Source organism: Battus philenor, unplaced genomic scaffold (assembly GCF_028537555.1).
Source record: "Battus philenor isolate CCGP_79_NKW_IND1 unplaced genomic scaffold, ilBatPhil1.0.hap1 SCAF_25, whole genome shotgun sequence".
Lineage (NCBI taxonomy): Eukaryota > Metazoa > Arthropoda > Insecta > Lepidoptera > Papilionidae > Battus > Battus philenor.
The window spans coordinates 505,369-532,805 of record NW_027181688.1 but is presented as its reverse complement, the minus strand read 5'-3'; the positions used below and the strand labels follow the sequence as shown (position 1 = coordinate 532,805).

General features: G+C 38.2%; 1 protein-coding gene across 1 annotated transcript in view; it reads left to right on the top strand.

The window, feature by feature from the left end:
• RhoGEF2 (Rho guanine nucleotide exchange factor 2) overlaps window positions 1-27,437 on the top strand; it is a 292,722-nt gene that overhangs the window by 59,890 nt on the left and 205,395 nt on the right. The window contains exons 3-17 of the mRNA XM_068768213.1: window positions 1,001-1,144; window positions 1,708-1,787; window positions 6,087-6,177; window positions 7,370-7,476; window positions 9,318-9,779; window positions 10,426-10,507; window positions 12,968-13,050; window positions 13,574-13,633; window positions 15,293-15,393; window positions 16,078-16,198; window positions 16,462-16,525; window positions 17,655-17,827; window positions 18,830-18,978; window positions 25,223-25,331; window positions 26,078-26,189. Coding sequence (XP_068624314.1) covers window positions 1,001-1,144; window positions 1,708-1,787; window positions 6,087-6,177; window positions 7,370-7,476; window positions 9,318-9,779; window positions 10,426-10,507; window positions 12,968-13,050; window positions 13,574-13,633; window positions 15,293-15,393; window positions 16,078-16,198; window positions 16,462-16,525; window positions 17,655-17,827; window positions 18,830-18,978; window positions 25,223-25,331; window positions 26,078-26,189 — 1,938 coding nt within the window. The remainder of the gene's footprint in view (window positions 1-1,000; window positions 1,145-1,707; window positions 1,788-6,086; window positions 6,178-7,369; window positions 7,477-9,317; window positions 9,780-10,425; window positions 10,508-12,967; window positions 13,051-13,573; window positions 13,634-15,292; window positions 15,394-16,077; window positions 16,199-16,461; window positions 16,526-17,654; window positions 17,828-18,829; window positions 18,979-25,222; window positions 25,332-26,077; window positions 26,190-27,437) is intronic.

Below are 27,437 nucleotides of genomic sequence, written 5' to 3'. Positions count from 1 at the left end.
GTAGCTCGAAGAGTTGCTCGTCTGGCAGTGTGAACTTGCCCAACCGAAGACCGTTGTGTTCGAAAGGTTTTAGAGGTGGTGTTGATGCTGTGTAAGTTAAATGCAGTTCAGGACCAGATGATGAGTCTATTTTTGGTGGAGATTGATGCCTTGCAGTGGGCTTCTATCGGTGATATGATGATGTGATTGAAAGTGAACGCTGTTAAACTTTAAGTGTTTACTGTTTATCCATGAGAGATATATTCAATTATGAAAACTAACTCAAGTCTTATCAAGATGTTACCTTGCGAAAGTCCATCTTAACTAAGAAAAGAACTAATATATAGCTATTTCTGCTATGCAGCAGTAGTCGTGCAATTAAGTGCATCGCTCGCCAGCCCGCTGATAAATGCGCATGCGGTGAACAATGCGAAACTCAACTACCACCGTTAATTTACTCTACACGTGTTTCTCCCTTCCACGGGGCATCCTCAGGAGATGTTGTACCAGTGTGGCGACACTGGTCGGTGCACTTTATTGTACGACTACTGCTGCATAGCAGAAGTAGCTATATATTAGTCCCTTTCTTAGTTGTGAACATTTTTCTAACTCATTTTGTTTCTCTATCCTTACTCCGATCGGATAAAATATTGGTTTGTTATGGTAGAAGATGAGTAAGAAAAGGACCAATATTTAGCCACTTCCGCACATGCAGTGGTAGTCGTGCAATGAAATGCACCGCCCGCCAGCCCGCTGATAAATGCGCGTGCGGCTAACAATGCGAATCACACAACCGCCACCACCAAATCACTCAACACGTGTTTCACCCTTCCACGGGGCATCTTCAGGAGCTATGTTACACCGATTAGTGCCAAACACAGAGTCAGAGACTACCACTGCATGTGCGGGAGTGGCTAAATTTTGGTCCTTTTCTTACTTAGGATGGACTTCCGCCAAGTAATGCCTGATTCCATTAAATGGTAGAAGATGAGTGTTGCTAATCAGTGGTTCCGTGGTACAGGAGACAACCCAGTTTACGTGCAGTCGGTGAAGGAGCAGGGCGCCGCGTGGCGGGCGGGGCTGCGCGCCGGCGACCGCATTCTCTGCGTGGACTCCGTTCACGTGTATCAGCACACGCACCAGCAGGTCGTGCACATGATTCGAGGTGAGTTTCTGCTGCACCGATATCCACTGGAGTGATGTCGTCTGAACCGATCGTTCATTTCTATGACTACCCACATAAGATACAAAGCTTGACTACTAGCGCCATCTATTGGCACAGTTTGAAAATAAGATAAAATTAGTTTATTCAACATTGGAAGTTTTTAACAGAATTGTTTTAGTTCGACAACTTACTATACTATTTATTTTTGACTGTACCTTCGTAATGTGTTATATTTATGAAGACGAAGCAGGAAGAAACTCCACAATAATCTTTTAATAGTGTACCACTGATTTATACAAATACACTTTATCAGATTTAGCCTAAATGAAATCAAAGTAATTATAGGCCATCACTCCTTTATTAAATAAAATTTTGCTTTTAATTTTGTAAATGGTAGTCCAATAATCTTTTGCGGAATTTTTACAAAGACAAACATACATTTATCTATATATATATATATATATATATATATATATATATATATTTAATGGAATGTGACCATTTTGTTTATACCAATTTACGTGAAATATTTGATTTTTAAATATAGAATAAACTGTTTCCAGCGAAACCTACCACCGTGCTCACAGTTCAGCAGAACAGCTCGCGGAATAAAACCCCCATCACAGCGCCGTTGCCCGTCAATGTGAGTATTGTATATTTTGTTATACATTGCTGTTTTTCAACTATAACTTTCCAGGTAATAAGGTTTTAATAAGGCATTACGTAAGTGGACTGACGATATTGTTACAAACACTGTTATTAATAAATTTTTGTGTGCGGTTCTCGGAAATTTTGACCGAATACTATCTCGAACTTACTAGAATCTAATCCGTAGTATAAATAGGTGTACTCCCCATGTAGACAGTTCAGTGTTGTTTTCGGAGATATAAGATTAATGTCTACCATCAGTGATACAAAGTGACTATTTTGCAAGTCATTTGGGCAGTGATTTCTTGAGCGATTTGGAAGCGTAGTTTGTACTTGAAAGTATACTTTGTGATAAAGTAGGGTGACCATATGATTTGTGAATAAAGGACTCCTTGTGAACCAGTGGTGTTTTATTTCGAGTCAGAACCCACAGTACGTAACAATATAGCCAAGGCCGGGTGGAGTTGATGGATGCGAGTAGAGCAAGAGCGATAATATATTGGGCTGTTGAGCCAAAAAGAGTGACTTAAACCTGGATCTCTTACGTTCTCTCGCTTGCCACCCTGTCTTATCTAACTCTTCAATATATCTCTTCTCTCCTACCATCCGCTTAGTTTCGCCTTTACTAACTGCTGTCTTTAGTCCGATTTGATATATGATATTTTTTTGATTTTTATTTAGTTAATATTTTTTTTCTGTATATACATATATACTTTCTTATGCCTAGTTTTTATTAGAGTACCTCAATGAATATTGCAAACAGTGTCTCTGGTGATTTATATTATCCTATTTACGTGTGGATTGAAATTCTCTGTTCAATTTTGAAGTTATAAACAAAGTTTTAATTGAAATATTCAATATCTATGAGTAATTTATAGTATGCGCGTATATCGTGTGCGTCTTGTCAACCGTCTCGTCGCCGTTTCACTGTTAATATACTTCAAGCGGTGACTGCCGTCTGCGCGCAAGTTCTAGTCACTGCCTGAAATATCTGAGTTGCGCGACGAATGAGACAGGAGCGTCTAGCTGTCTGTTCTATAATATCTCATGTGCATCTTGTAATCGGTGTCTTCGCCGTGTCGCCGCTTACATACAAGTGGTGACTGCAGTGTGCGCGCAAGTGTTAATCACTACCTGGAGTATCTGAGTCGCAGGACTAATGAGATCATTTGCTGAAGTATTTGAGTTGCGTGACGAATGAGGCAGATGAAAGTCTAGCTGTCTGTTCTATAATATCTCATGTGCGTCTTGTAATCCGTGTCTTCGCTGTCTCACCGCTTACATACAAGTGGTGACTGCAGTGTGCGCGCAAGTGGTAATCACTGCCTGAAGTATGTGAGTCGCAGGACTAACGAGACAGGAGCGTCTAGCTGTCTATTCTATAATATCTCATGTACGTCTTATAATCGGTGTCGTCGCCGTCTCACCGCTTACATACAAGTGGTGACTGTATTGCGCGCGCAAATGGTAATCACTGCCTGAAGTATTTGAGTCGCGGGACGGATGAGGCAGACGAAAGTCTAGCTGTCTGTTCTTTAATATCTCATGTGCGTCTTGTTAACCGCAACCTCGCCGTCTCACCGCTTACATACATGTGGTGACTGTAGTGTACTCGTAGGTGCTTGTCGCTGCCTAAAATAACTGAGTTGCGCAACGAATGAGACCGGAGCGTCTAGCTGTCTGTTCTATAATATCTCATGTGCGTCTTGTAATTGGTGTCTTCGCCGTCTCACCGCTTACATACAAGTGGTGACTGCAGTGTACTCGTAGGTGCTAATCGCTGCCTGAAGCATCTGAGTTGCGTGACGAATGAGGCAGATGAAAGTCTAGCTGTCTGTTCTATAATATCTCATGTGCGTTTTGTAACCGGTGTCTTCGCCGTCTCACCGCTTACATACAAGTGGTGACTGTAGTGTGTGTGCAAGTGTTAATCACTTTCTGAAGTTTCCGAGTCGCGGGATGGATGAGGCAGATGAAAGTCTAGCTGTCTGTTCTATAATATCTCATGTGCGTCTTGTAACCGGTGTCTACGCCGTCTCACCGCTTACATACAAGTGGTGACTGTAGTGTGTGTGCAAGTGTTAATCACTTCCTGAAGTTTCCGAGTTGCAGGACGAAAAAGTCAGACGAAAGTCTAGCTGTCTGTTCTATAATATCTCATGTGCGTCTTGTAATCGGTGTCATCGCTGTCTCACCGCTTACATAATGATCTACTCTACACCGCGCTGTATAATTGTAACTTAAATTATAGTTTTGTATGAAATATGATGGTTTAACATATATGTCTGTATTAATTCCTTTATAAGTACAGAAGTGTAACATGAAACTAGAAGAAAGAGATGTAAATAATCGTTGTATAGTTTTCTCTTTTCATCTGAAACGCAATAATTTTCTATTTAAAATTCATTTGAAGTGTTTTTATTTGTATCAATCAATTGTATTGGATATTGGATCAGGGTCGCTGCGCAAGCGGTTGCATCTGTTCAAACATACGCAGACGTTTCTTTCGATGATTTGTTTTAATTTATTTGTTATGGCAATATAACGCGCTATATGAATCCTGTCTATACTCTATTTTATTCTTCGATAGATCTGGTAAAAATTAATCCAAGTTATTATATATCATTTTTTCATGAACCTGGTATTTAATGGTATCAGGCGTTACCTCGCGGAAGTCCGTCCTAAGTAAGAAAAGGACCAATATTTAGCCACTTCCACACATGCGGTGGTAGTCGTGCATTTATCAGCGGGCTGGCGGGCGGTGCACTTTGTTGCACGACTACCACTGCATGTGCGGGAGTGGCTAAATATTGGTCCTTTTCTTAATAAACCTGGTAGTTTAGACAAAAAACAATTGTTTGTGTTTTGTGTAGAGCCGAACCAAAAGGAAATTACTGACAAGTTGTTATCGATTAAACTCTGGAACCTACACGAATGCACTGGAAATTTTTGACTTTTTTATTACCAGATGGAAAGCATTATAGCTTGTAGAACAGATAGACGGATTGATGATAAAGGTCGTCAAAAGAGGCTTTGTTTATTTCAATTAGCTTTCATTTTTCGGAGTTTGTATTCCGATAATAATTTAATAATAAATTTTCCACGTTCTTTCTTATTTACTAACTCGTCATACCCATCGTCATTCACATTCACTCTTCTTTTTTTTCTTACATCATCTCTCATTCCTATTCATTCGTTTACATTTCATACATCTCCTCGTTTTCTTCACCGTTCCTTCCGGGCTGTCTACAAAATTTTATTTTTATATTTATTTGACATGTTACAATTCTTTAATTTCTTATTTCGGTTGAAAAAGGCTGTATGCAAGCCGCTTCCGGTTCTTTTGGAAATTTATGGGGGAGGCTAAATGAACCTAATGATAATTAAAAACAGGCAGAGGTATCATAATTACGTAGTATTTGGTTTCCGCCTGCAGGTTGAACTATGAAACAACTTGTCCAATATATCTCAGTGTCTTAAGACGAAAATATACATATATTTCTGTGTCTTAAGTCAAAGGTGTAAAACTTGTGTTTGTACACAGTGATGACTAATAAAACGTGGTCTGGCTCTTTAGCAAGCTTATTGTCGCTGTGAGTCATGGAGAAAGTATGTTCGGAATTTCTCCATGAGATCGAGTCAGGAATGACAAATGAGAATTTTAAAGCGACAGCCGGTAACTACATGGCGCCCGCCTGCGCAAAACAATAGCCAATGGACAACCAACGCCATCTATCGCCATAGTCTGAAGTTACAGCGTAATGAACGCCATCTATTTTAACTTTTAGTAAATTTGACACTGTCATAGTATACGAAATGATCATAGATGTAAAAACTTTAAGGTGTTATTGTCAATGTGTGGTACGCTCTTTTCATGAATCAAAGGTTTCAAAAATAATAAATTAAACCCACTTTCGGGAAACAGTTTTTGATCCAAAATGAAATCGATCGAATCAAAAAAAATGTTAATGTTATATCTCGGAGTGGTCTCTTTAAACTAGATTGGAAATAGATTTGAAAGCTCTATATGATTGGAATATAAATAAAATATATGATTAGAATAATATATATGATTAGAAATAATAGGTCGCATAAAGATGCATTATTGGAAATAGATGTAAAAGCTATGTCCATGATTGGAAATAGTACAAAAGCTTTATATATGATAGAAAATAGATGTAAAAACTTAACTCAAGGTTGAATAAAGATGTAAAGAGTTTTAAAGGGGTTACCCAATTTTATTTTACCTATGAGAACATATAAAAAATTATTAAAAATATACATTAACCCACAGCCTGAGAACCAGAGACAGTTGGAGGAATCAAAGATGCTGACCATGAAGCTCATGCTGCAGAAGGAGCAGAAGTACATCAGAGAGCTGCGGAGTGAGTATATTGTCCATTTATTAGATAAAATGCAAAAGTATTATTTTTGAGCAGGTGAAACTTTCAGCCTGTGATAAAGGTTCCGCTGCGAGATTGAATTAAAATTGAGATCCGCATAAGAATCTCCTCTCAGTCTCTCAGTCTCTTAGAATCCTTCCAGATCTCTTTTTTTAAGTTTGTCACTCATTTTAAAGTAGATCTTTCTTCGTTTGAAGCGTAAAACTTTAATTCAAAATCTTTATTTAAAAAGGCATTTTAATCTTTCGAGTTAAACTCTTGTCAAGTCCACTTTCAAACTGCCCTCTACCGAAGCGTGGGCCCCGCGTTGGGAGACACTGGTGTAGTCAGTCTGTGTCTGTGTCAGTCTGTGTCAGTCTGTGCCACCGGCTGGGAATGACGAGCTGATATCAGAAACAAAAATGTTGCTCTTTACAAATAAATTTTATCCATGTATATAATATCAATCATGTAAATGAGTCGAAAAACCAAGTTCCACACATATCAACTAAAAACTCTTGAATGCTGTAATAAGATTTATTTAATGAGGAGATCCACAATAGAATCAAGATCATCGACGTAGCTTGAAGAATTGCTCGTGTGAAGTTGCCGTGAAAGGTTCTTGAGGGACGACCCACGAGCTGGTATACCCTGCGTGGGTAGATCGATCTGTGGAAGGCTTATGCCTTGTAGTAGGCGTCCATCCGTACATGAAAAAGAATATCCTTGCATACTATGTATAAATAAGACTCAAAAAAGTAAAGAATAAGACATGACTGAGTTGGAGGGGGAGTGTAGATGGCACAGTGTGTTCTGCGATGTGAAGTTTCACCGTATACACCGATAGTCCGTACAATACATTTGGAAAGAGACAATCGGCTAATTTCGGCTTCGTAGAGTGTTATCTCTGTCGCACGACTGACAAACGTCACATAGGTAGTGTGGGACAGAGATAACGCTGTTTTACAGCTCCTAATAGATACCGGACTGTTTGTATTTCGAGCGACAGAGATAGCGCTCTACGAAGCTGTAATTAGTCGATTGTCTCTTTCCATAGGCCGATGTGCAATATTTGTGATCGGGTGCTGTACTTATCTACGGAATATGTAAATAAGTGTGTGTACAATATGCCTTACAAATTATTTAAGTTTATATTTAATTTAGGAGGTTGTTTTAACGTAAGATATCGTTCCAGACGAACTGCAGAAAGTTCCAGATGTTAGAAAACAAGCCCAGCTGGATGCGGCTCTGCAACGTTGCTCTAAGCTGCAGCACGAGATCGACACTGTGATGGCGGCGCAGGTAACATCACCGCTAAGACAGCACTTACCATCACCTTTTCATCACATTCGCAGTTATTATTTGTTGCTGCTGTTTTGTTTTTAAAGTTAGCTTTATAAATGTTTTTCAAATATAGTATAATTTGTATTTAAAAGAGTTTCGAAACTTTTTTGCTATGGACCTCTTTCTTCTCTTGAAAATTCAAATTCAAATTCAATCGTTCCAAATATGAATTATAACTTTTCAAACTTATTGGTTAATTAATTTCATGGAATATGCGATTTTTGAAACATTTTAAATTTCTATTTTTGAAAGTTAACGAATTTTTTGTCACACGAAAGTGGACTTCTTTCGATCCTCCTGTGGACTTCGAGGTTCTATTTAAGAAATATGTAAATCTTAGAAATAAATGAAAAACATTTATTTGTGCTAGATTATTTAGACTAGTAATATTATGTGTCGCACTGTTTTGTTGTTTATGTGTGTAACTGTAACTCGAGAGAGAGAGAGAGAGAGAGAGAGAGAGAGATGTCATTACTATGTTTGTCTCTGTGAACATCTTGTCTACCTATGTGTTTTGTTCGGTTTATTTATCTGCGAAATTGTCACGTTTTAATTCAAAGCCAACTGTATATAGACATAGGAATCAAAGCTATTAATTTTGTTAGCCGATACTCGCTCAGTGTAAGGCATATACCTTCCTCAAAGATCAACCTTGATTATGTCAACTGTCCAACAGACTCTCAAGGACTCCATTCTATAACCATTCGTCCTCTTCATTTGTTGCATGAGCAATGAGCTCCACCCACTTTAAACGAGCAATACTTGCCTATGACTACTTTTTCTGTAGATCTCCTCATTTATGATACCATGGACATCGTTATTGCTCTCCTGTGTGACCTGGAAGTTCTTTACAGCCATAGTGTTATCATAGAGCTGATGATTATCCGGGAGTTTAGGGTGGGGGCCCTAAACTCCCACTAGCTTCGGCGACTCTGAGGCGGACGATGGTTCGACGTGGTCTCGAACCATCGCGATAGTACCACCACCACGAGGGTTTCGGGGGTAGCGTATCCACGCATACCCCGGGACGGGCTATCGAAAAATAGCACGGCGCGAGGGAAGACCGCGTGGCGATCCCTGACCGGGAGATACCGCGGTCCCCCGTTTAGCGCAGAGGGTGACCACCGGGGGGGGGGGGGGTTAGTGGGTAGGAATCCCACTTACCCCTGTCCTCCCCCCAAAGGCAGGGTATAAAAAAAAGAGCTGATGATTATAGGGTGTAGAGGGTTGATTACATAATTATTAGGTGTACACGTATATTATGAAAGCTGGTCGTGATGCTGTAGGTGGCTTGAAGTTTGTCTGTCTTCCTTGTCCTGCCGAGTATAGCTATCTCCATTGCTCTCATTGGAGTTGCCTTTTGGTGATCACATCTCAGATCCATAAGTCGTCATCAATCATTGCTCTCTGGGTGACCTAGAAGATGTTTACAGCCAGATTGTTATCATAGAGCTGATGATTATGTGGTGTTGAGGGTTGAGTAAATAATTATTAGGTAATCACGTATGTTATGAGAGGTGGTTGCGATGTTGTAGATGTCACTGTAGATTGACAAAACGTAAACGAAAAATTGGGAATTGGGCTTGAAGTTTGTCTATCCCCCTCGTTCCGGCGAGCACAGCTGTCTCCATTGGACTGGACTGGACTCTTGACTCTTTCTCTGGCTGGACTCTCCTTTCGGTAACCACGTCTCAGATCCGTAAGTCGTCATCAATCGAATGTAAAAGTAGGTACAAGTGATGCCCCGTGCGCCGTGTTGATGGGTTCTGTTGGATTTGTTGACCGTGGCGGTTGCGCAGGGCGAGAGCGCGTCCAGCTCGCAGGCGCCGGGAACACCGCGCGCCGGTTTCCTCAGCGGTCTGCCGCGTTCGCTCAGCAACCTCACCGGGCAGAGCCTCCGCAACCTGCGGCAGGCTCGCGCACGCAACGACGCGCCGCTCACTCCGCTTACACCGCTCTCGCCCCTCACCTCCCCTCTCGCTCCCTCCCACATCCACACAAACACAGTTCCACTGGTCCCTACCACTTGTCTGGACAACGCACCGCCGCCGCTGCCGCCTCGCTCCACGGAGCGTCCCAAGCGCAGCCCGCCGCACGCCAAGCGCCCCCCACAGAAGGAGCAGCTGCAACAGCTGCAGCAGATGCATCCGCTGCGTCGATCCTCGCACTCGCTTGACGGAGAGCTGGACGGGCCGCAGCCTAACTCTATAGCGCTCCAGATGAGCTACCCGCTCGTCAACGTGCCGCCGCCGCCCTTGCAGGTAAACCTGGAAGCTTTGCTGCTGGAATCCGAATGAACATAACCTTTCTTTGTATTCTATTATCGTACCCTGGTACACTCCGGTGAACAACTATCGAGGTACATCCCATGACGACACAAATTTCAGGGACTCGTCACTGCCTATAGCGTTAGTCAACAGACATAATTTTAAAAAATTATGTAAGCCTGGAATAAATGTATTTAATTGCGTATATAGATTAATTTTGCAAATCAAATATAGCATAAGATAGATATACACAGAGATTAGATATACACTGTTGATCTGATACACCGTTTCTACTGCCAAAGCTTTTTTTTAAATATCATTTATTCATCCTAGCTTTTTATGTCATCTCTTCACATACGTATTTATTTTCACTGCCTTTTAAATTTCATATTAGTGTAATGTTTTAACTATAATAGGAAGATTAAAATAATTATCAAAAGAAGCAAATTATACTTGTTGTAACAGCTCCTAATAGATACCGGACTGTTTGTGTTTCGTGCGACAGAGATAATGCTCTACGAAGCTGAAATTAGTCGATTGTCTCTTTCGTGTCGATGTGCAATATTTATCGCCAGGTACTATATTTAAATTACATTGCAATTGCGTGTATATAAGCTTATATAGCTTGCAATGCTTCCAGACTGACAACCGAGGTGCGTTGCCCATACTGCATGCCAGAAGCCAGTCTTCACCAGAACACCTGGACCACGAGCTTCCGCGCCGTAAGTACTTTCTTCTGCATCAGTGGTGATTTAGACTGATAGCTGTGACGGTGAATAATTTAAAAAAATGTAAAATTTTCAAAGTAAAATAAATAATACATTTTTCCCAAAAACTACTAGACTGAAATTTTTCCACAACCACTGTGTTTTACTGATTTGACCACGTGCGACTTGTGGCTATTCAGTAAACTGAAATGGTAAATGCGGGGACTTATTTACGATAGAGGAAATAAAAAGCCGAATCGAAGGTCTTGAAGGTTGTACTGGAAGACTAATCTGAATGTTTAGAAGAACGGAAAAAGCGTTGGCAAATGTGTCTTATCGGTCTGGGATTACTTTGAAGGTGATGAAATTTATTTGGAGGAATAAATAAAGAATTTACATTTTATAAACAAATTCATCTTACCTTTTGATCACAGTATTATTTATGTTTTTGTATCAAATAAAGATAATAGATTTCATCACCTAAACTATACCGTAACTATTATAGACCTTCATATATACATGTCCGTATAAATCAGTTTTGGTCAAAGTATATATGAGAAGAACCTAAAAAGATCCCAGTTTAATAGAAACTGGCATATAATTTGTCTTAAAGGTGTGACTATATTTTATATTAAAGTTACAATACCAAGCAATAAATGTTGCACATCGACTTTTAGAAAGAGACAATCGTCTAATTTCGGTTTTGTAGAGCACTATCTCTGTTCCGCACTACCTATGTGACGTTTAGTTAGTCGCTGTTTTTCATGCGACAGAGATAACGCTCTACGAAGCCGAAATTAGCCGATTGTCTCTTTCTAAAGGTCGATGTGAAATATTTATCGCCGGGTATTATACGAAGTGTCCAAATATGTGTTGATCAGAGAAGAATACTACTTTTAAAAATACTCTTATCACTTTGTCTCCCACTCGCTTTTATTAAATCCTTTTTTTTTAATTTTTAGCAAGCCAAAAAATATTCTAAGTTTAATATCTACAAAAGCTCCTCAATTTCTTGCCGGATGGAGTTTAGTAAAATCCTTTCTTAGTTGAACTCTATTTACCTAAAGTAATATATATACAAAATTTTAAATATCTAAACCTTATGGTTTTGAAGATATCTTGATGAGTCGGTATAAGTGTTTCACTGTTTTAGTTCTTGACATACATAAGTTATATCGAAAGACATATATTTTTAATTATTAGTTGCCAAGGATCTTCAATAGTTATAGAAATTCAATTACAATCAATATTATACATATATAGAAATAAATTAAATTTGAGTGTCTATTTATAATAATAAAATAACCGCATACTACATGCACATGGATATGTATACAGTAATACCCCGCTTTACGCGACCCCGTTATACGCGGTTTCACTATAACGCGAATTGCAAATATCGCGCTCAAATGCCTCGAATGACGCGAAAGAGTGCGTATAAATATAATGTAGTCATCAACTTCTCTATGGTGTCTTGACCATCTGTCAAACAATTAAAAACAGTGTTGGGTGTTATGAACATATTTTACAAGAACGTTACCCAAAAGACAATAGATGTATTTTTCCGTAAAAAATAAGAGTTTGTATTGCATAAAGTGTTCCTAGAATTAAAGTGATTGATTAAAATGATGTGTATTTTTTTGTAACAATTTTTGACTATGTTTAATCATAAACCTCGTTATACGCGAATTTCAGTTAACGCGATTTTTTTTTTAAACGTATCCCTCACGTATAGCGGGGTATTACTGTATTAACAAAATCACATTTTTAATTTCTGTCTGCCAATTTGTACAGGCTAATCTCTGCAATGGCTGAACCGATTTTGACAGGACTTATACTGGCAGATAGCTTATGCCAATAGGAAGTAACTTAGGGTACTTTATTTTTTAAAAAAAGTTCTATAAATTCCACCCAAATGAAGTCGCGTGCATAGCCAGTTCTTTATAATTAACCTCAGAGTTATAAATACACTGGAGTTTTTTTTGATTGTGGTTAGACACTTTATTAACACGTTCACTGCTATGTCACCCATATATGGGTGACTGAAAATTTTCTGTTCAAGCCCGCGTCACCCACTTTGCATGGGTATATTTTTATTATATAGGAAGGGGTAAGAGAAATTTTCAAAATGAATGGAGAGAATCAAAATAAAGGAGATAGGTAATATTATTTTTTTAATGTTATAAACTATATTATTAAAGATTAAAATTTTACGTGTAATAACCAAAAAAAAAAACACAAATAATGAAATAAAAAGATTTAATTATGTTTATTATGACTAATTGTCTTATTTGTTTCTTTAAATAAAATTAGTTTTTTTTTCATTTTTGGATTATTCTAATAAGTGGGTGACGTTGGCCTGAACGAGAAATTTTTAAAAATGACCCTGGCAATCAACGTGTTAATAAAACAAATGGTCTGTATTCACGGCTCGAGGAAAGGTATATTTCTGTAAGGATTCCGTTTGATTGGCAGCGTGCGTGGATCAGAACAGCTGTCCAGAACGAGCGTGGGAGCCGCCCGGCACGCCGCCGCCGCCCTACGCACACAACACGCAGGTCAGTATCACCAGATATTACCAACTCCTCTGAATCAACCAAAAAGCATCAGTTCAAAAATTTGTCACATGTGAACCAATCTTTACAATTTTTATATACACTAAATTAGTGCGACTACGGTAATAATACTAGGGAATTTAAATATTACTTACATGTTTCATTAGCTGAATTAAAATTCGATATGAGCACCAGGATGTTCACCAAGGAATCAGGGTCCTGTCAACATTCAAATTACCCCATAGATTTGCGATAGGATCGGTATGAAATGGCCTTCAAAAAGCTTCTTTCGATTTTATCCTTATGTAAGGACGTCCACGACGGTATTCTCCACTTCAGAACTTTAAGCGGGGGAGAGGGAGAGGGTTAATTCTAGTGTAATGTAAGAAAATCAAGATTTATTTTAAGAAATTATTGTATGTCTGGTCAATACAGTACAGTTAATGTATCTTGTAGTCTTTATTCGATGTATTATATAGAATAAAAAATATCTCACTTGATAGACGTTAAGTTTGTTTGTCTGCAGCCGTGCGTGGATCCCCAGCGTGCGATCATATCTATGGAAGAAGACGACCCGCCTACCTCCGTAAGTTGCTATATATATGTGTAATGTGTAAGAGCGAGAGGTGTGATTTTTGATTGACAGCAAAGAGTTTTGTAATCATATCAAAGGTATAACAATTTCGTTAATTCCTCCTGATTTAGATAGTTTCACTTAAATATGAGGGCTGGACACTCGGATCCGAGATGTGGTCACATATGACGGGTCTCAAGGTCAAAAACGGCTCTAGGTCACCCAGAGAGCAAGTTTGACTTTGATATATATATATGAGGGCCAGACACTCGGATCAGAGACGTGGTCACATATGACGGGCCTCTAGGTCAAAAAAGACTAGGTCACCCAGAGAGCAATAGAGGTCATACTGGGAGTTTCGCTGTGAGATCGAATCGAAAGAGATCCGTAGATCTGAAGTGGCAGTTGGAAAGATGAGATTGAGATGGCCGCTGGAGCCCAAATTTTGGTGGTGATCAGGAGCCGGTACACGCAACGAGGGTTGGGCCCCACACAGTTCAGGGGAGCACACCACAAGGTTCGGGAGAGGACGCTGAACGCGGGCAGCGTAAGATTGGTCATCGTGACCATCCTTGGGGAAGGTCTGAACCTTGCAGCAGGCGTCCATCGGCTGAAAAGAAGAAGATATATATAGCTGATGACCCTGGAGCCAAAAGGTGACCACGAGCCGGCTAACGCGGCGTGGTAACGCCCCCCTCTAGATAGACCAATGAAGTAATTGAGGTTTCAGGAAGTCGCTGGATACAGGCAGCGCAGGACTGGTCATCATAGCCAACTTGATGTAGCTTTCGGTTGATCGCTTAAGTACTTAACCTTAATTAAGTTTTGAGCAGTGGTAGTCCAGTGGTAGAGGACTTGTTATGGTAAGTCCTGGTTCGATTCTCAGGATGCAATCTTATATAATTCACACTCTGTGCATTAATTATATAGAATTGCCACAGATTATAAATAAGTTTTAAAAGCATGGGCAGCGATGTTACCTGCTTACCATAATACCATACTGCGATCTCCATGTCTTGCCGTGGGCTTTTTTTTTTTTTTTTTTTTTTTTTTTTTTTTTTTTTTTTTTTTTTTTTTTTTTTTTTTTTTTTTTTTTTTTTTTTTGTTATGACCCCCCGCTATTGGGGGCCTCTCGTACCCCTATTTATGTTGGGATAGGGACTTTACAAGCATTAAATTTTTTCACTTAGTTATTTTATTTTCATTCTCTTTTCTTTCATTCTTCACATAATCTTTCTTTCTGTTCTAATCTTTCATGCCACAATTCGTCTGTCTTTCTCTTTTCCTCTGATCATCTATCATTCTTCCCTTGCTTTTTACATTTTCAATAGCTTTTTATTTTTTATTTTTATTTCACATTTTTGTTTCTTATACTATAATAATTTTTATTACAGATTTATATATTTTAATAGTTAATAATTATATTTTCTATTTTAATTTTTTAATATATATTTATTTCCTATATTTACGTTTTGTTTCTTTTCATTGCACTTTCCGCTATTTCTTTGCAAAGGGATAGGAATGATTCTTTATATTCTCCGCCTATCAGGGAGGGTATTGTGTCCTCCCTGACTTGAATTCCAGACCGGCACTCGAAGCTGAAACGACAAAAAATTTTTCTGATCTAGATTCTTGTATGGAATTAATTGTATGATCATTTGTCTCTGGCAGGTGAACTCGAGCTGTTCCGGCCTGTTCTCCAATCTCCGCTCCGTCAGAGATTCCCGAGCTCGCATGGCCGTGCTGCTGAACTGGCTCATCGGCGAAAGGAGGTACCTGCATGTCCTTAATGGAATTTACGATATTGGGACAATTGAAAGGATGTACTAGTTTCCTACAGGATAGAAACCTAGGTCTCATTCAGAGCCTATTAATAATAATTATTTATTTATTTTAGGGAGACAGTAAAAGAATCGGGGCATGTTTGAAATCCTTGTAGCTTTAAGTTGAAGTATGCTCTAAGGGGGAGTTCAATCTGATTGAAGTTTCTATTGAGTTGAGCTTTCCTGATTTTCTTTTCATTACCTACATATGTGGTCATTTTAAATGATCCTGTTATGATAACAATTATTTGTTCAATATAAATAAAAAAATATGAAGAGAGAGAAAGAGAGCGCGATAGAGAGCGAGAGAGAGAGAAAGAGAGCGCGATAGAGAGCGAGAGAGAGAGAGAGAGAGAGAGAGAGAGCGCGATAGAGAGAGAGAGAGCAAGTTATGCAGAGAGATAGAGTGTGAGCGATAGGTATATAGAGAACGAAACATTTAGAGTTGAGAGAGAAAGGCAGGTCGACATATATTAGGAAAGACATAGAATTATAAAGATAGAAAGAAAGTGCGAGAGATAAAGAGCGAGAGCAAGAGATATAAAGATAGTTAGGTTCTAGAAGAAAGAGAGTAATAAATCGTAGTCCTATTGTGTAAATTAGTACGCAGATAAATTTGTCTTGTGTTCGCAGGTGTCCGTGCGCGTGGCTGGTGCTGGTGCTCACGGAGCAGTTCCGCACGGCGGCCGTGCCCACGCCCACGCTGCGCCGCTGGGCTTACGAGATACATTCCTCGTTCCTAATGCCGCATGCGGTCAGTTGCGATATCATCGTACTTTATATATATGATCCAGATTTTCATACTCCTAATATATACTGGACTGTTTATATTTCGTGCGACAGAGATAACGATATATACGAAGCCGAAATTAGCCAACTGTCTCTTTCTAAAGTTCGAGGTTTAATTTTTATCGCCGGACACTGTACATTCATATCTATAAAGATTTAACGAATCACCCTGTATAATGAAGTAAAATGGTTTCTTTCGTGTTAATTAATGTAGTTTTTAATATTTAGGTGTTACAGTTGAATGGAGTCGACGAACAGATGGCAATCGAGATCGACCACGTCTTGCTAAACGGTGAGTTTATATCTTGTATCTTCTGTAAGAAAAAGAGCAATATTTAGCCACTTCCGCACATGCAGTGGTAGTCGTGCAACAAAGTGCACCGCCCGCCAGCCTGCTGATAAATGCGTATGCGGCAAACAATGCGAATCACACAACCGCCACCGTCAAATCACTCAACACGTGTTTCACCCCTCCACGGGGCATCTTCAGGAGTTATGTTACACCGATTAGTGCCAAACACAGTGTGTTGTGTGTGAAGTGGATTGTCCTTTTCTTATTGTGTATTGGTCCTTTTCTTACTTAGGCTGGACTTTCGCAAGGTAACGCCTGATTCCATTAAATATCTTGTATCTACTGTTTTGCTTTGTGGGTGGATTAATGCCTTGAATATTCTTTTGAAATTGGTTTAAAGACATTAATTTTATTACAGTGGACTAATAATATATTTATGATAATATTTTGTATATTTACTATACTAGCTTGCAGCGGGCGTCGATTGGCTGAGGTGATGTTGATTAAAATAGCAACCACTAAAAATTTTAAATTGTGAACAAATACTTATTGTTTATAATTTTACGGATCCAATTATTAAGGAGCGCTCGTCCAATTCTATTTTGGGAGAAACAGGTGCTTTATTTTACAATTATTTCATTCTTTTACTCTTTTCATACATCACCTTACTCTCTTGAATACAATTCTTCAAAGTATTGCAGCTACAATTAGGTAATCTTAAATCTTTGGTCCAATTTGTATATCACTTTATTTATCAAATTTTTGACATCATACATTTTTTTCCTCATATTTATTTTTGTTAGGATTTGATGTTTTTACCAGACCTTTTTTAACTTCCTTGATTATCTCACTGTAATATTTTATCTTTCCCTCTATTTCGATTTTGAGATCCTGTGTCTTCAGGACAGTAGGTGACCAGGTGCACTAGTGTCTGGTCCACCCCAAGGTCGCAGTAGCATGAGGGACTCTCCTTACCTTAAACCGATGCAGGTACTTCGAGAATTCCCAGTGTACCCTGAACATTAGGAAAAATGTCCGCATTGTTTTTAACAATAGCTATGGAACAGGAGATAAATTCAAACCAAATCATACTGCTATGGTGATGTTAATATTGGTGAACGATCTGCAGAGTACCAGAAAGAAGAGCTGCTTCGCAACGTGTTCCGCAAGGCGCGACAGAAGGCGAAGGAAGAGCTGGCCGCGCAGCTCAGCGAGTTCCAGCTGAAGAGGCAGGTGGGACTCGGCACCCTGTACGGGCCCGACGACGCGGTGCTGGACAAGTGCGACGTGGACAAGGCGCAGGTGAGACTTCCACCCTTAGTCCTGGTACCAGGGGATATGGACATATGTTGAGTTAAAAGGTTAGGTTCGTGAGTGCCGAGGGTGTGAAACTTCATCGTACCCTCAAAAAAAAACAACAATGGTCTTGTATAATTGCGATACAACAAGAGAACCTAGGCACTTGGTGGGTTTAGGATGTGAACATGGTAATTATACACCAATACCACGCTTTGCGTCGTTTCGTTTTGCGTTTTTCTCGAAGTTGCGTCGCTGCTTAATTAGTTCTAATTTTCACTGTGCGCCGTTAGATTTTCGAAGTTGCGTTGTTTTGGGTTTGAGTCTTTTTAATTTTTTTTTCTATAAGATGGCAACACTTTTGTTTCTAAATGCGCCATGCCATCAAAACTCGGGGATTTCCTTTCTAACTAAAAATCAACGCAATTTTAATACAGTTTTATTTTCACTTTGTTTTGCTAATTTTAGAGTTGAGCTTTTTTTAAAAGAGAATAAAAAAATTATATAAATTTTAACGTGTTGTTTCTGGTTACAAAAACGGTATAAATTTTTCCAATTTATTTATTAGCAGAGTTATATTATTTTTGTTGTTTTATTTAATGTTTACTTTGTTTAATTTTCTTTTTAAAAAGCAGTATTTTCGTGACCCTGGAACCTATCATCGATCTTTACATGGTTTGCTATAGAATATCCTAATTTACTTTGCGGCATTTCAATTTTGCTTCGTGTGTTTTAGGAACGTAACCACGATGCAAAATGAGGTATTGGTGTACATTGTAATCTCTTTTTCTCTCCCAGTAGTAAGGTTATTTTATTCAGAAGTAGGCGGTTTTTAGTGGAGGCCTATGTCTTGCGGTGGGCGTCCATCGGCTGAAAAGAGAGATAGAGAAAGAGAGTGATATAATTACATCTACAGCCAGTAATCAGTGGATGTAGTGGAGTTCCTGGACATTCCTGACGTACCGTTTTGTTGAACATGACTGATGCGTGTATGGTTTGTGTGTGCAGGAACAGGTGGTGGTGGAGCGGCTAATGTACGACGTTGTGCGGACGGTAGCTGGTGGTCCAGCGCTGGGTTGCTGCGGCGCCCAGTCTGCGCCGGCGCATCGCGCGTTACACGCTGCTCTCGTCGCCGCTGCGCTTTGTCTCGACTGCAGGTCAGTGCACTGTGATAATGATACAACCATATATTCTTTGGAATAGGCTTTTAAGGTGTCGGTAGCCCCCCACTAGTGATCTTGGTGGTTCCGAGCTTAGCCATCTGTATTGTCCTCTGTGTGACCTTGAAACTCTGTCATATTGTCATTATCACGCAGCTGAATCTGATAGGTTTGGAAGGTTTATTGAACAAGTATCATACAAATGAACCATGGAGGCGAATTATTTTGGTCCATCGGAGAATGTCTCATTTAACTGCGAAGGTAGTTGGTAAAGTCTATCATCATCACCATATTCGTATTAGTCGATAGACGCTCATTGCTTATGGTTTAAAATTTTCATTTTAATGGAATCAGGCGTTACCTTCCAGAAGTCCATCCTAAGTAAGAAAAAGACCAATATTTAGCTACTTCCGCACATGAAGGAGCATCTGAAGATGCCCCGTGGAGGGGTGAAACACTTGTTGAGTGGTTTAACGGTGGCAGTTGTGTGATTCGCATTGTTTGCCGCATATGCATTTATGGCTGGCGGGCGGTGCACTTTGTTGCACGACTACCACTGCATGTGCGGAAGTGGCTAAATATTGGTCTTTTTCTTACTTAACTAAAAACTGATTGTACGAAAGTAAGTTCAAAAGGTCTTATTCATTTGTAATAAATGCAGATTTTATAAATTTTACAAAATTCAAAACGCATAATAAAAGGAAATTGAATAAAAGGCTTTTAATTTAATAAAGGAATATTTAAATGACAGGAATCCTTGGCAGTGATGTCGCCTGATTGTTTTGATTTCATTTAGGCTATATATAAAGTGTATATGTATACATCTGTGTTAAACTTTATTAAAACATGTGTTGTTTTGGAATTTCTTCCTGCTTCTTCTACACAAATATAACACCTTGCGAAGCAGAGTAGAGTTAAAAGTTCCAATATTTAAAATGTTTTTTTTTTTTTAATTTTATTGCATGGAGTACATTTAATTGAAAGTATTTACGAGGTCGAGTAAATAGAGTTGCTCACTAGTGGGAAGGCGCGTCGATTGATAACGTTATCACACGCGTCACGATCTCTGCAGGTGATTGTCGAAGACGATTGGGTAGATCGAAATTTGATGACGTCAAGCGCGAATCGTTTTAAAATATGCGGGTTCCGTATTCACTATGAAACTGTTTCACGCTACAGTTATAAACGCGTTTTATTTTTGTCTATCGCGTAATGAACCAAAAAACAATGAAAACGGCTTAAATGGATACATATCTAGATATCTAATCAGGTCGAAAATGTTATCGTCATGGCTATATTGTTGTACACCGGTGGGCGAATGTCTTGTGTGGAACTTCCCAGTCGATGTTTTTAAGTACAGAATTTCAAGGTCGAAGTGGCGATATTCGTGCTATTTGGCTCAAAGTAATAAATACTATTTATTTATTTAGAGTGCATATAAATTGTAATAAATCTAACACGGGTAATCCCCGCGTAATACAGTAGCAAATTGTTGTACTTTGAGGAAATATATTTCGTTTAGTTTTTTTGGATCTTTCCATTTTATTTCATTGGCACAGTAGAAAGAATAACTGTTAAGGAAGGTTTTAATTTTAATTTTATTTGGTTTTATTTTTTTTCTGTATGTGAGGGAATTTTTTTTTATTGAAGTTATACTTTAGAAGCGATATATATATATATATATATATATATATATATATATATACTATATTACTAGACCCAATCTTTATAATTTTTTTTAACTTTAGACTACGGTATATTATCGGTAAGAATAAATAATGTGTGTATATATATACATTATTGATTCTTATATTCTTATGTACGTAAAAAAATTATAAAGATTGGGTCGAGTAATATACTCACGGTACCCTAAATTAAATCAAATGAAATGACATTTGTCGTTCGTAAACCGCTAGTAGTGTCGATTTGAACGTCACGAGGAAAACACACGCGTGCGGGTATTTCTGAATAATTGGCATTTGGCATTTCGTATGTTTCGTGTGAATATTTCGAAGCAGATGTTGGAATCGGTTTAGTGTGTGTCTATGTGTGCGTATGTGATGGTAAACCTGAGGGATATAAGTGAGGCGGAGGCACGGGAGGTCCGGCGACGATGGTGGCAGTCGCCGAAGACCAGGAAGAAGGGGAAGTTGGCTAAAACACCTGTCAAGTTTGTATTTTTATTTTAGGTTTTACCATCACCCACTGTAAGGTCCAGTGATTAAGTGCAATAAATAGTATAATATAAGATGATAATTACAAAGAAAATACGTATTAAATATTTGAACAATAAATAATGTCGCAAAATAAAATAGTAAGGAAACCTAGAATGTAGTGGTTGAGGATGGATGTATGGCTAATGGAATGAAAGAGAAAGACTGGGAAAATTGTAGAATGAAAGAAACAGTACAACAGATAAGATGAATCATGAAAGAGAAGAATGATAATAATAAAAAATATGAATAAATTACTAGAAATAAAAAGTCCCTGTCCCACACGAGATAGGGGAACGAGAGGTCCCCAACAGCGGGGACCAAAAAAAAAAAAAGGTCCAGTGATCTTAACTTTGTGGGCAACCTACCTACCTTTCCAGACCCAATATTGGACATTTACGCGATGTCTCGCCTGCCATATATTGTCCACCAGTTGAAAGTTTTCATATAATCAATAACATGGAATATTTTATCATCATTAATTTAGACAATGACTAATGAAGAAGCATCTCTTCAAGAGTTGTATCAGAACCCATAGCATCTCCTTAATGAGCGATGAAATAGAAATAGCAAGGAGTAGTAGCAGTGGTAAGACCAGTGTACATATGACCGTCAGGGTTTTAAGGTTCTATCGTAGACTTCGAGGCCATTAAAAAAATGAAGCTTAGAAATTTCATTTGTAATGTGGACAAACCACTTTATTAATGTCGGAGAGGTTGATGTCCAGCTGTGGGGGTGTTATGATTGAAGTGGTGATAAGTATGATGATTATAGAAGTAAGTTAGCTAAAAGAAAGACGCGTAAGAATCCTTTTATAAATGTAAACTATTTTAATCAATAATAATGTATTGAAATGTATTGTTCTAATTTTGACTTTGTTCCGAGTTATGTATTTTAAGTTATTTATTTATCTTATTATCATAAGCTGTTACAGCCTTATATGAACACTAGCTGATCCCGCAAACGTTGTTTTGCAAAAAAAATTAAAGTTTTTAATTAACAAATGTAAGATAAGGGTTGATGGTAGATGGGTGAAAATTTAGGTTTCTATGTATTTTTGTATGCTGTAACATAATAAAATAAAAACCAAAAAAATTGTCTAAAAAATTAAAAATAAAATTTAGGGGTGGACCACCCTTATCACTTAGGGGTATGGAAAATAGATAGTAGCCGATTCTCAGACATACTGAATACGCATGTAAAATTAGGTAAAAATCGGTCAAGCCGTTTCGGAGTTCAAGTTCGAACACCGTGACACGAGAATTTTATATATTAGATTATTGATTAACCCATTCATATTTTAGAGGGACAGAAAAGTAATATCTTATGCGTGGTCCCACTCTAAAACCTTAAGACCCCAGAGGCATCTGCGCGGTCTGTGGTCTATGACTGCCACTTCCACGATTGTGCTAGTGCGTGGTCCTCGCTACTAAAACTAAAGCCTCCAAAAGCTACATATTCTATACAGCCTGTTCAAGTAACATCGACTTATCAATCCGTCAGCTTATATCGGTTACTTTTATGATATCATTATCTGAGAATAATTCAAAATAAACTTACTCTAGATTTATAGAAAGTAATGTCGTTTCTGTCGACATATTTTACAGAAAAATCGATTGATTTGTTACCGCTCCTGCATTGTTTTCGTATACTAGACGTCAAAAGGTGGTTGACAAAGGTGAATATATTGTTGATTAGAAATAAAAACTTGTTGAAGATGTAGTCGTGTGAATTTAACTTAGCAAAGCGACATTATGTAATGGAATCAGGCGTTACCTTGCGAAAGTCCATCCTAAGTAAGAAAAGGACGTTACACCGATTAGTGCCAACAAATTCTGTGTTTGGCACTAATCGGTGTAACATAACTCCTGAAGATGCCCCGTGGAGGGGTGAAACACGTGTTGAGTAATTAGGCGGTGGCGGTTGTGTGATTCGCATTGTTTGCCGCATACGCATTTATCAGCGGGCTGGCGGGCGGTGCACTTTGTTGCACGACTACTACTGCTTGTTAAATATTGGTCCTTTTCTTACTTACAGCATGGAAGTCATCTATTTTTTATTTTATTACAATTATTGTTTACGTACAAAATATTATCATAAATATATTTTGAAGTCACTATAACAATATAGACCTCTTTAAATAGCTTCTTCAAGAAGATTGGCGGCTCCTAGCTGTAAATAGCTCGTATGGGTCTCTTTTGCAAAACAAATATATTTTCAATATCCGCAACTCTACCCCCAAAGCAAGCAAGAACATAATGCTGTAGAAATGTCTAAAATACAATATCTTAGCATCAATATAGAAGTAGCGTTTTATCCTAACGGCATAAGCAGTAGCATCAAGCCTGAGAGCCAAGCCAAGCCAAGAGCCTCCTTGCATTAGTAAGTTTAATGTGTGAAGACAGTTCATTGCTCTGTTCAGCTAAAGTGTAGTTTCCTCCTGAAGGTCCATATTTAAGGACCTTAAAGAATTTAAACTTTGCAGTCAATGAAATATCTGTTTAAAATAGCTTACAGTATTTAAATAAAGAAGTAGTGGCATATTCGATATAGTCTTGTGTATTGGTAAGAAAAGGCATTTGGTAGACATAGATAGATGGTAAGAAAAGGACCAATATTTAGCCACTTCCGCACATGCATTGGTAGTCGTGCAACAAAGTGCACCGCCCGCTAGCCCGCTAATAAATGCGTATGCGGCAAACAATGCAAACTACACAACCGCCACCGTTAATTCACTCAACACGTGTTTCACCCCTCCACGGGGCATCTTCAGGAGTTATGTTACACCGATTAGTGCCAAACACCTACTCGGTTGCAGGACTACCACTGCATGTGCGGAAGTTGCTATATATTGGTCCTTTTCTTACTTAGGATGGACTTCCGCAAGGTAACTCCGGATTCCATTAAATATAGATAGATGGGTCTATGTGGAGTTTAGATCATCGGCAGGTCCTTTAAAAAGTTTTATTAGAGGTCAATGTCTAGCTGTGGATGTTCTGCAGCTGGAAAGATGATACGAGAGCATTCTTTAATTTTTTGACCACGCCCTCAAGTAATCTAAGCTGTTGACGTCATATAGTTTGATTTGAACTTAGTTTTAAGTAACTGCTTAGTAATGTAGCGGCAGACGAATGTGTTTACCGCGATAAGGTAACAGTGGCGTGTGGTACGAGGAAATCGCGTTTTCCTGGTTCAAGGCAGACGAGATTTGTACCTTTGTCTGTTTTATTAGTATTGTTATATTCATTTTTGAATTCATAATCACATAGTGTGTATATATGTTAGTGTGATTTTTTGTGTGTACTCGGCATTTGATTTTGCACATCGGGCTGAAGTGTCTTCACGGCAAAGATTAGGTTCGGTTCGTTATAGCGTTGTTTTTATCGCACATTTGCTTCGGTAGTGTAGTGTAAAAATGAATATAGGCATATCTCTGTCTTTTGTAACGAATGTGCCAAATCAAATGCCGGAAATATTATGTATGTGGTACTGTGATCAAAAAGTAAAATTAATTTGTTTATAAAATGTAAATTCTTTATTTATTCTTAAAAACGGTACAAAACAAAAACAGGAATAGTCTTTTGCAGTATAGCCTTCAAGATCTGTATTCATCATCAGCGTTGGTATCTCGTGTTTGCTGAATAGCCGGAAGTCGCACGGAGCCAAATCAATTTATTGAAAGATTCTTCATTACTTTTTAATTATGAAAAATAAAAAATAAAATATACAAAAGATTTGGCCGCTCTTACAGGCGAGAAAAACAGCTTGTTACACTGATTAACAGCTGCACTGCAGGGTCGTCAACAGAGATAACAACAGTGATGCAAAAAAACCCATGACGAGTTAACTCGTCACCAGTCAACAGTGTGTTGTCAACATTTTTAAATACTTAAAATTTGTAATTGTCTATCTGTCGGCTACTTGATAAGGCTCTGTCAGTTCTAAGGTTTCTATGTACAGCTATATAGGCCTTTGTTACTTTTGTAATTGTGGAATTTGTAAGAGTGCATTGGGTTGCGTGTGCGCAGGCCCGCGGCTGTGGCGGCGGCGGCGACGGGCGCCCGCGAGTCGTTCCTGCAGCGCGACAAGCTGTACAAGCAGCGGCTCAAGCACATCGCCAAGCAGCGACCGCAACCGGTGACTGCAGCCTTCTGTCTACTCCCTCTTCTCTCCCTCCCATTCCTTCGCACTTCACGCTGTCAATCAGTCTCCATTCGTTTCTTTGTTCTTTCTCTTCCATCACTTTCTACACATTACCTTCCTCTCTCCTTTTTACCATTTCCATTATTTCCTTCCTATCATCTTTTTCTTTTCAGTTTTCAATTTTTATATACGCGTCTTTCTTTTTTTTAACCATTTCAATTCCTTGTTCTCCATTTACCCCTTTTCTTACTACTTTTTCAATTCCTTCTCCATATGCTGCATCTTTCTTTCCTAACGCTTGCTTCTCTTCAGTCTTTCATACTTTTAACTCTGCTTTCTGCCTCACCCTTGTCTTTTTCTTGTTTTTATTGTTACATTATCGTTTTCAATTACTCATAATGTACAAACAATTATTACAAAATAAATTTAATTACGTTTCACAAGTATCAATAACACATTTTTGTAAACACTGCTTGTTGAAGTAAATACATAAATTTCACATAAATTCTGAATCAAATTTTGCAAAGTACATACATAAATATAATTTTAAATAATTTGTTGTTTAAAAAAATATATTAAAATACTTTTGTAGGTAAATATTTTTGAAGATGCTAGTATGGTGTTTAGAAAATTTAAATTAAGAACTTGTGATGATTAAAAGTTTTCGATTTTTAGACCTCTTTGACTTCTGGGTTCCAGATACGACTGTGTGAAATAAATATTTGTGTGTTTGTTTGCAGTATGTAGTGCGCGGGCACCAGCTGCAGCTGCAGGCGTTGACGTCAGTCGCACATTGCCACCACTGCGACCTCGTCATCTGGGGCCTGGCGCCGCAAGCCTACGTCTGTGCAAGTCAGTAACATTTCTCTATTATAATTTTAAGGTTTTTGTGGTGTTATCGGGTCGCTTTTATATTTATCATCACGTCCACTGCAAGGAATAATTCTTCTACTTCCCCAAAGATTACCTCGATGTCGTGTCTTGCTTTTCTTGCAACCAGCGACTTCCTGCAAAGTTGATCAGTATATGTTAGGCATAATGATAAGCGAGTAAAGAATTATCTCAATAATGAAAGATAATAATATCAGGCTAGCAATCCTCAAATGCTGCAGGAGGATAGTGGAGTATGTAAAACAGAAACAAAACCAAGTAAACATGAAGAATTAGTATTAAATGTAAGATAAATAAAGCATGAAATAAAAACTGTGATGTTCTGTGATAAATAGAAATAATAAGCTTATTATAAGAAAGATAAAAATATAAAATACACCAATACCTCACTTTGGTGGTTACGTTCTAATAAAACACGACGCAAATTGAAACGCCGCAAAGTGAATAAGATTTTCTATAGCAAACCATGTAAAGATCGAAGATAGGTTACAGGGTTACGGAAATACTACTTTTTAAAAAGAAAATTGACAAAAGTAAACATTTAAAAGACAAAAATAATAAGACTCTGCCAATAAATAAATTGGAATAATATTTACCTTTTTTGTAACCAGAAACAATACGCAAAAATGTACATAAATTTATTATTCTCTTTTTAAAAAAGCATAACACACTACATTATAACACATTATGTAATTGAAACTGAACTCTAAAATTAGCAAAACAAAGTGAAAATAAAACTGTATTCAAAATGTGTTGATTATTACTTAGAAAAGGGAATCCCCGAGTTTTGATGGTATGGCGCAAATAGACAAAAAGTGTTGCCATCTTGAAAAAAAAGAATATTTAAAAAAAAATTAAAGCCGAACCCTAAACAACGCAACCTCGAAAATCTAACGACGCACAGTGCAAATTAGTACTAATTAAGCAGCGACGCAACTTCGAAAACAACACAAAACGAAACGACGCAAAGCGAGGTATTAGTGTAGTATAAAAAATATTAACTAAGTAAAGAAATGTTCACCATGAACTGTGATATTTGAGGAACGTGGCGAAGGAAGTGAGGCGATGAATGAACGGAAATTAGTATGAAAAAAGAAAGGTAGAGAATTGTAGAATGAAAGAAGAGGAAAGATAGAGCATGTGAAGAATGACAGAAGAGTACGGAAATAAACGGAAAAGAAAGTGAAAAAATTATTAAAGAATATTAAA